This window comes from Oncorhynchus masou, chromosome 28, assembly GCF_036934945.1.
Source record: "Oncorhynchus masou masou isolate Uvic2021 chromosome 28, UVic_Omas_1.1, whole genome shotgun sequence".
Classification (NCBI taxonomy): domain Eukaryota; kingdom Metazoa; phylum Chordata; class Actinopteri; order Salmoniformes; family Salmonidae; genus Oncorhynchus; species Oncorhynchus masou.
In genome coordinates this window covers 29570586-29581283 of record NC_088239.1, presented here as the reverse complement: position 1 = coordinate 29581283, position 10698 = coordinate 29570586, and the positions used below count along the sequence as shown (strand labels likewise).

The following is a 10698-nucleotide window of genomic DNA, read 5'->3' as shown; positions in this document are numbered from 1 at the left end:
TCACATATTTTCCATGTTTTGTAAACAGACAGAAATAAAACATGACTGACATTTCTACGCATAGAAAGTAGCCTACATTGGCAAATAACCACTAAAACGCACATGGGCAGAAAATGCATTAGGCTGTATTGAATCCAATAAAATCGAATTTGAACAAATGTATAGGGCCATACAATCCTTTTAAGGACGGGACATCACTTTGCTCTCAATAAGTAATAGGGGTTGTGAATCTTTTTTGCGCATATCCCTACGCGTAACCGTGATGTAGCTTTTGGCACGCCTTGCGCATTCCAGAATGGCGACGCCGCCCTTGACGCCGCCGACTTGGGCAAACGAAGTTCCGAGAGTGTACTGTCATCAAATCCTTTTAATTCCCTCGCTGTGGTCATTACTTCTCTACGTATAACTACTTTAACTTTTGGCAATGAGGTAGGATGAAGTGGAGTGGATCAGGTTACACTTTCCTGTCTAAAATTAGGGGGAACTGCGCTGACGCAAGATGGCTAAACTCGGTCTCTATGTGTGACAGCGGGAACAAGACCGTGGATCCATGGAAACCTACCCTGCCATTTAGCTGTTGTTGATGACTGGTTGTATTTTTAGACTTTGTTGTCATCTTTCCGTAACACTTGGTGTCCAGCATATGGTATAAAGGCGAGTCTTTCAAAATGCAGCTGTACAGCAGTGCGTTGACACACTATCCCGGATCCTCTCGCAAAGTTTCGATAACTATCGCAAGTGGTACCACTACCGACCATTTGTCCAGAACAACAACGAGCTCCTCTGTGAATAATAAACCGAGTGGGCCTACTCCAGCAGACACTAACGGGAATACTGTAGGAGAGACTCAATCTACTGCAAAAATGCCTGCTGCTGGTTTTTCATGTTACGAGGCTGCTTCCATGAAGCCAGTCTACTACACTTCAACCGCAGAGATAATTATTCGTCGGCCCGAGGAAGCTGAGAGATCCGTACCAGTGCACATCCTAAAGGAAACCCAAACCAAACGGTCTCCATCAGACTCATATTCACAAGATATCCTGATTCAGCCACGTGACCGAGCGGATCATTTGGATAGAGACTTGATTGTGGACTTCATTGATCACTTCAGAGGTAGAGGGGATTTTTTCAGTGATAGTCAAAAGGTCGAACGTGAAAATAACCTGATCAATTTTGACAAGAAAGATGGACCAAGTTACAGAAAGTGTGAGGAGAGAATGAACATGGCCAATGGGGAAGGAAAACCTGTTACGAGTGACCTTGTTAGCCAAAACCCCCATCAGAACTTGGAGGCCCTGGCAACCCGTTTGGGCCGAGGCTTCTTGGATTCCTGTGAGAATAGAAATGATAGTGAATGTGCAGACCTGGACTTTCCATCTGGCGAGGCACAGCTCTTTGAGCTCAATGTCCTACAGGAGCCCTCTCCACGGAGAGAAGCAGAAGAATGTGAGGACGACAAAGTGACGCGTTACATTGCGGAAGTGGAGAAACAGAACAAATACCTTCGGGAGAAGGTACACAAGTACAGATTCCACATCATCCCTGATGGCAATTGTCTGTACAGGGCGATCTGCAAAGCCACCTATGGAGAGCAGTCTATGCACAAGGAGCTGAGAGACCAGACAATGCACCACATAGCCGACCACCTGGATGAGTTTAACCCCATCATTGAGGGGGATGTTGGCGAGTTCCTGATCAATGCAGCGCAGGACAGTGCCTGGGCAGGCTATCCGGAGCTTCTGGCGATGAGTCAGATGTTGAATGTGAACATTTACCTGACCACTGGAGGTAGCTTGGAGAGTCCCACGATTTCAACCATGGTGCACTACTTGGGGGAAGAGGACTCGTCCAAACCCACTGTCTGGTTGAGTTGGCTGAGTAACGGACACTATGATGTCCTGCTGGACAGGTGTGCGGACAACCCAGAGTATGACGACTGGTTCCGTCATTCTCAGATGCAAAGGAAACGGGACGAAGAGCTGGCCAAGTCGATGGCAGCGTCACTGTCTAAAATGTACATTGAACAAAATGGTCACATTTGAAACCAATAGTTATTCGATTGCTGCAGTTAAATATTACTGTGTGTTACTGTAGGCTAGCTGTTACGAAATGGGCCAATCATCTCTGCTGATAGTAGTGGAGCCTCTGTCATCTGAGGTCTGAGAGGGTCTCAGTCAGCATCTGGGGCCCCTGTTGGCCCCTGTGCTAAGGACATCTCCTCACTGCCCAGCTCACGACTCACCTTGAGCTCATACGGTCTCTCTCTCTCTCTCTCTCTCTCTCAAAATCGATTGCACTTTAATAATGTGTGTGTGACTTCAACATTGCCTTATTCATTTATTTTTCTATGTTTTGTATTGTAACCGAATTGAAGTGCAGCGCACATGTTACATTTTGATATTTTTGTTGTAAATACTCTAATTGTCAAAAATGACACTTGAAGGAGATTAGGTGTTTTTTTTCTATAGGCTACATTAATGCGTTTTATGTTTGAGCACTTAGGTGAGACTATTTATTAGGTTTTTGACTGGTTCATTGACAGTTATTTTTGTATAATTTCATAAAACAATTAGGCTATGTTTGCTAAGCTTTATGCCTTTGTGAGGTAATTGGAGCACAATCAGCAACATTGTTTTTAAATAATAATTTAATAATAATAATTTGTATCCAGGCTGTATCACAACCGGCCGTGATTGGGTGTCCCATAGGGCGGTGCACAATTGGCCAAGCGTCGTGCGGGTTTGGCCGGTGTAGGCGTCATTGTAAATAAGAATTTGTTCTTAACTGACTTGCCTGGTTAAATAAATATAAATAAATCAATTTTGAAATAACACTTTTGGTGTTCATTTTACTTTTTGTCTTACATTGACATTATTTAAATCTCCATGCAAGATAATGCTCACACACACAACACACACACACACACACTTTCTTTCTAGACATGGAATAGAATAATGGAATAATCTCGGATGCTGTTATTGAGTAACAAATACAAATGGCTGAGTTAATGTTTTGCTTTATTCCCCTGCACAACCATTAGATGGCGTATTAGACCCCTCAATTGATTTGTTTCAAAGGATTGATTGAAACATGGCGAGGTAGGCTAATGAAGTCGAACTAATCATAATTTCACGTGGTATTTAGATAGACTCACAGTAGCCTATCCTACACGTAGTGTCAATACGCATACACTAACTGGTGTGTGCAAAGGAACGTTTATTCACGTCACCTCCTGGCTACCCCCCCGCCCATGCCAGAACATAATTACCGTTCTCCTAGCAGCAGAATATCATGCTGGCAACACGAGCGCAGTTTTTTTCTCTCTCACTGCATTGCATCTACATTTGAAAAAGCTAAATTGGTAATTTTACGTACTTTTATTTGTAATATGGCATTAATTATAGCAGCATTTCTTTAGGAAGTTTACACCAGTACTGTATGTTGAAAGCTATTGTGTAGACTCAATAGTCTCTTGTGCTGACAAGCAGGTTTTATACAGTGCTGGTGACGCCTCACTTCACACTCCATTCACTGAAATTCAAAACGCTGTATATGAATTACGACTTTCAAGTTTTATTAGTAGTATGTACAGGATACAGATGGTATACACCATTCAACGAAATGCTTACTTGCAGGTTCCTTCTCAGCAATGCAACAACACTAAGAAAGAGTAAAGATAAGAATATGAACATATAAACATGAATACATTTTTCAGGATAATAGAATAAGCATTTTAGGGGGTTTGTTACTTATTGCCTCAAGACATTTCAGCTTTTCATTTTTTATTAATTTGTAAATGTTCTAAAAACATAATTCCTCCATTTTAAATTCAGGCTGTAACACAACAAAATGTGGAAAAAGTCAAGGGGTGCGAGTACTTTTCGAAGTCGTTGTGTAGTTAAATGGGTAACACTTTACTTGACACCCAGTGTCATAACACGTTATGACAGGGCCATAACCAATTTCATAGTATGTCATAACAGCTGACATAACTTGTCATAACCTGTTAAAATATGGTCAAAACATTGTCATGACATATATAGTTTGAACGGTTGTGACATATATTGCATGATTTTATGGCTGGTTATGACACCTACATAAGAGTGTCAAAACTTGCAAAACCTACCACACAAGGCAAAACATTCCATTACACACCATAGCCTACGTGTCAACAGTATGTTTATGTTATATATATATATATATATATATATATATATATATATAATATATATATATAATATAATATATAATATATATATATATAATATATATATATATATTATATTGTAATTTACCATATTCAATGATCAATTATCATGCGCACACATTGATGTCACCTTCCCCAATGCTCTGTTGCTGATGACTGGGCTGAATGCAGGAGCAGATTTCAGGAGCAGGGCAAGACACCCTCTTTTTGACTGATGACTGATATGAGGGTATGCACGTGATAGGCCTATTGGGCTTATATGATTATGATGGTCATAATGCTTCTTGACATGGTCATAAAGCCTATTTTCTTAGTCCAAGTAAAGCGACATAGTATGGTCATCATGCTTCATGACGGTGTCATCAATGTATTGTCAACAAGTTATTTCAACTATGATGAAAAAACATGACTGTAAAGAATTTATTTACATAATTTAGCAGACACTCTTATCCAGAGCAATTAGGGTTAAGTGTCTTAGGGTTACTGGCCCTACGCTATTAACCACTATGCTACCTGCCGCCCAACAAATCAAATCAAATTTATTTATATAGCCCTTGTACATCAGCTGATATCTCAAAGTTCTCTACAGAAACCCAGCCAAAAAACCCAAACAGCAAGCAATGCAGGTGTAGAAGCACGGTGGCTAGGAAAAACTCCCTAGAATGGCCAAAACCTAGGAAGAAACCTAGAGAGGAACCAGGCTATGTGGGGTGGCCAGTCCTCTTCTGGCTGTGCCGGGTGGAGATTATAACAGAACATGGCCAAGATGTTCAAATGTTCATAAATACCAGCATGGTCCAATAATAATAAGGCAGAACAGTTGAAACTGGAGCAGCAGCACGGCCAGGTGGACTGGGGACAGCAAGGAGTCATCATGTCAGGTAGTCCTGAGGCATGGTCCAATGGCTCAGGTCCTCTGAGAGAGAGAAAGAAAGAGAGAATTAGAGATAGCACACTTAAATTCACACAGGACACCGAATAGGACAGGAGAAGTACTCCAGATATAACAAACTGACCCTAGCCCCCCAACACATAAACTACTGCAGCATAAATACTGGAGGCTGAGACAGGAGGGGTCAGGAGACACTGTGGCCCCATCCGAGGACACCCCCGGACAGGGCTAAACAGGAAGGATAGAACCCCATCCACTTTGCCAAAGCACAGAGTCATGTTTATTCTAATTTTATCTGACGCTCTTATCCAGGGCGACTTACAGGAGCAATTAGGGTTATTAAGGGCGGTGCTCAAGTGCACATCACACATTTTTTCACAAAGTCATCTTGTTGATTCGAACCGGCGACCTTTCTGTTACTGGCCCAATTAACCACTAGGCTACCTGCTGCTACAGTAACAACAAAGGATTTAAGAAACAAACTTTCTAATGAAAGGAGACTTCTTGGCAGGGAAAAACGTATTTGAATAAATGTGACACTCATATGCAGGTGTCATAACCAGCCATAAAACAAAGCAATATATGTCACACCAGGTGTAAATATAAGGGTCACGACAGTGTTAAGACCATGTTATGACAAGTGAAGTCAAGTGTTACCTTTATATGTACTAAAGAGGAACAACGGGTACATATTGAAGATGCGTATACTCATCCCCAGAAACTATTTTGTCTATTTTCAAAGGATAAAGCTAAGAACAATCACAACTTCATAGTTAAGGACACTATCAAAATATGGAAGAAAATTAAACGTATTCCACAAGAACCAATATCACTCCCAAAAAACACAACCCTATGGAACAATCCTTGGATGGCTTTTCAGAATTCAACCACTAAATTGGTCCACACGACTAAAGGCATAGAAACCGTAAATGACTTGGTAACAGGAAATACATTTATAGCCATGACAGAATTCAAAAGCAATTTTGTACTGACCAAATCAAATAAAAGTTTATTTGTCACGTACGCCGAATACAACAGCTGTAGACCTTACAGTGAAATGCTTACTTCCAGGCAATAACCAACAGTGCAAAAAGGTATTAGGTGAACAATAGGTAAGTAAAGAAATAAAAACAACAGTAAAAAATAACAGTACCGAGGCTATATACAGTAGCGAGGCTATAACGGTAGCAAGGCTACATATAGACACCGGTTAGCCAGGCTGATTGAGGTAGTACTGTATATACATGTAGATATGGTTAAAGTGACTATGCAAATATGATAAACAGAGAGTTGCGTAAAAGAGGGTTTGGCGGTTGGTGGGTGGCGGGTGGCGGGTGGCGGGACACAATGCAGATAGCCCGGTTAGCCAATGTGCGGGGGCACTGGTTGGTCGGGCCAATTGAGGTAGAATGTACATGAATGTATAGTTAAAGTGACTATGCATATATGATAAACAGAGTAGCAGCAGTGTAAAAGAGGGGTTGGGGGGGCACAATGCAAATAGTCCGGGTAGCCATTTGATTACCTGTTCAGGAGTCTTATGGCTTGGGGGTAACAACTGTTTAGAAGCTTTTTGTCCAAGACTTGGCACTCCAGTACCGCTCGCCATGCCGTAGTAGAGAGAACAGTCTATGACTGGGGTGGCTGGGGTCTTTGACAATTTTTAGGGCCTTCTTCTGACACCGCCTAGTGTAGAGGTCCTGGATGGCAGGCAGCTTAGCCCCAGTGATGTACTGCGCATTACGCACTACCTCTGTAGTGACCAATGTAGGTATTTTCAAATACAGGCAACTTAGAAATTACATATCACAACATTTCGAGTTTTAAATATTTTGGACATTAGATCAACCTTGAGGGAATCGTATTTTAGTCCGTTGTAACTACTATTGTAATGAAGACTTACAAATAACTGAAATTGGCACAATTTGGACGGAATGTTGGAGCATGACTAATGAAATTACAGTTAATGAAAATATACACTCAATCCAGTATAAACTAATAATAATAATAATATATCCCATTTAGCAGACGCTTTTGTCCAAAGCGACTTACAAGTCGGCTGGGGCCACTACTTTTACATATGGGTGGCCCCAGCGGGAATCGAACCCACGACGCTTGGCGTTGCAAGCGCCATGCTCTACCGACTGAGCCACACAGGACTAAATTGGTCCACATGGACGACTAAAGGCATAGAAACCGTAAATGACTTGGTAACAGGAAATACATTTATAGCCATGACAGAATTCAAAAGCAATTTTGTACTGACCAAATCAAATAAAAGTTTATTTGTCACGTACGCCGAATACAACAGCTGTAGACCTTACAGTGAAATGCTTACTTCCAGGCAATAACCAACAGTGCAAAAAAGGTATTAGGTGAACAATAGGTAAGTAAAGAAATAAAAACAACAGTAAAAAATAACAGTATCGAGGCTATATACAGTAGCGAGGCTATAACGGTAGCAAGGCTACATATAGACACCGGTTAGCCAGGCTGATTGAGGTAGTACTGTATATACATGTAGATATGGTTAAAGTGACTATGCAAATATGATAAACAGAGAGTTGCGTAAAAGAGGGTTTGGCGGTTGGTGGGTGGCGGGTGGCGGGACACAATGCAGATAGCCCGGTTAGCCAATGTGCGGGGGCACTGGTTGGTCGGGCCAATTGAGGTAGAATGTACATGAATGTATAGTTAAAGTGACTATGCATATATGATAAACAGAGTAGCAGCAGTGTAAAAGAGGGGTTGGGGGGGCACAATGCAAATAGTCCGGGTAGCCATTTGATTACCTGTTCAGGAGTCTTATGGCTTGGGGGTAACAACTGTTTAGAAGCTTTTTTGTCCAAGACTTGGCACTCCAGTACCGCTCGCCATGCCGTAGTAGAGAGAACAGTCTATGACTGGGGTGGCTGGGGTCTTTGACAATTTTTAGGGCCTTCTTCTGACACCGCCTAGTGTAGAGGTCCTGGATGGCAGGCAGCTTAGCCCCAGTGATGTACTGCGCATTACGCACTACCTCTGTAGTGACCAATGTAGGTATTTTCAAATACAGGCAACTTAGAAATTACATATCACAACATTTCGAGTTTTAAATATTTTGGACATTAGATCAACCTTGAGGGAATCGTATTTTAGTCCGTTGTAACTACTATTGTAATGAAGACTTAAAAATAACTGAAATTGGCACAATTTGGAGGGAATGTTGGAGCATGACTAATGAAATTACAGTTAATGAAAATGTACGCTCAATCCAGTATAAACTAATGTATAGAATTGATTTTACAAGGGGGAAAAAATCATAAATTCTACAGCACAACAGCAGAGTCATGTCTTAAATGTACAACTAACAATGACTCTGTCACACCCTGATCTGTTTCACCTGTCTTGTGTTGTCTCCACCCCACACCAGGTGTCTCCTATTTTCCCCATTATCCCCTGTGTATTTACACCTACATTTACTGTCTGTCTGTTGCCAGTTCACCTTGTCTCGTAAAGTCGTCCCAATGTGTTTTTCCCGTGTTTTTCCTTCTCTCTAGTTTGTGTTCTTAGTCTTCCCGGTTCCGACCTGTTTTTGCCTACCGTTTTACGCCTTCCTGACTCTTATCAGGATTATTGATCTCTGCCTGTCCTGGACCTGCCATTTGCCTACCCCTTGTATATAATACATGTCTGACACTCGAACCATCTGCCTCCTGTGTCTGCATCTGGGTCTCATCCTTTGTCGTTATAGTACGAGCTGGCCATGACTGACCCAGCAGACTCGGACCAGCTCCGCAACTCTGTCTGCCTGCAAGGAGCCACCATTGGAAGACTTGAGGAGCTACTTCAGAACCTTATGGAAGGACTACATACCTTGGCGGAATGCCATAACCAAGGTTTCAACTCATTACTGGAGCAATTCCGCGGACTATCAGGCAGAAAGCGACGACGGAAACCTCCCGGACGCTCAGTAACCACGCTTACCTCCTCCGGAGCGCTACATTGGGGATCCTGGAACCTGCCGGGCGTTTCTCTCCCAGTGCTCCCTCATCTTTGAGCTGCAACCCTCTTTGTTTCCTTCAGACTGTTCAAAGATAGCGTATCTCATAATGCTGATGTCTGGAAGGGTGCTCGCCTGGGCTATGGCGTTGTGGGAGCAACAATCCACTGTTTGTCTTCGTCTGGAGGATTTTGTAGCGGAGGTGAGGAAGGTGTTCGATTCTCTAGTGTCCGGGAGAGAGGCGGCTTGGAAGCTACTTCATCTACGTCACGACTTCTGTAGTGTGGCAGACTACGCGGTTGTGCCTGGAACCCGGAGTCCCTGGTCGACACCTACCTTCATGAATTATGAGAGGAAGTTAAAGATGAGCTCGCAGCCCGGGAGTTACCGATTGACCTTGACTCCTTCATAGCCTTGACCATAAGGATCGATGGGCGCCTACGGGAAAGCAGGAGGGAGAGGAGTTCTATTCTCGGCCACACTTTCTCGTCTACGGTTTCCTCCGAAGAACACCGGAAGTCCCCGACTCCTGCCTTCCCGAGAGAATCCAAAGTCACCCGAGTCCCCTTGGGAATTCGGGGACTGGTGACTCGTCTCCTCCAGAGCTCATGCAGCTGGGCAAGGCTAGATTGTTTCCTAATGAACGTTTACGCAGGCTGAACACCAACAGTTGCCTGTATTGTGGTATTACAGGACATTATATATCCACCTTTCCAGCAAAAGACCAGTCTTATCATTAGGTACTAGTATGCTGGTGGGTCATACTGGGAGTCTCCAAGCTCCCATTACTTGTTCTCCACTCCATGCAATCCTGCTGTGGGGTGACCAGTCTAAATCTCTCCGGGTGCTCATTGACTCTAGGGCTGACGAGAGCTTCATGGAAGCTACCCTGGTATCTGAGCTGGGTATCACCACACAACTCCTCTCCATTCCCATGGATGCCAGAGCATTGGACAGATGCTCCATTGGCAGGGTCACTCACAGTAAGGTTCCCATTAACCTGCGGGTGTCAGGAAATCACAATGAGTCCATTCTACTTATTGAATCTCCTCATGTTCCTGTGGTTTTGGGATATTCATGGCTCCAGAGGCACAACCCCCTGATCGACTGGGCTACTGGTTCTAGACCAAGGTTGGAGCCCGTTCTGCCATGCACATTGCCTTAAGACGTCGCAGCCTGCCCCGGGACAACCTCCTGCGGGCTTGGGAAAATCATCGGATCGCTCCTCCATTCCCACGGAGTACCAGGACCTCCGGGAGGTTTTCAACAAGGCTCGCGCCACATCCCTTCCTCCACATCATCCCTACGATTGCGCCATTGATCTCCACCCGGGCACCACACTGCCTCGGGGGCGGCTTAATTCCCTGTTTAGCCCAGAAACCAAGTCCACGGAGGAGTACATTGAGGACTCTCTGGCTGCAGGGAGCATTCATCTTTCTGCCTCTGTCATTGCAAGGTTCTTCTTTGTGGAAAAAAAGGACAAAACCCTGCACCTGTGTATCGACTACCGGGGTCTCAATGACATCACAGTAAAAAATCCCTGATTCGGCCCGATGCCCGGTCCCCGGTCCTGGAATGGGCCCATTCATTACCCCAAACGTATCTGTCATCCAGGGT

At 43.6% G+C, this 10698-nt stretch overlaps 1 protein-coding gene across 1 annotated transcript; it reads left to right on the top strand.

Moving 5' to 3' along the window:
• Positions 1-274: 274 nt before the first annotated feature.
• On the top strand, positions 275-2819 carry LOC135518564 (OTU domain-containing protein 1-like). The gene has a single exon (XM_064943731.1). The coding sequence runs from the start codon at positions 669-671 to the stop codon at positions 2040-2042; it is 1374 nt and encodes a 457-aa protein (XP_064799803.1). The 5' UTR covers positions 275-668; the 3' UTR covers positions 2043-2819.
• Positions 2820-10698: the final 7879 nt, after the last annotated feature.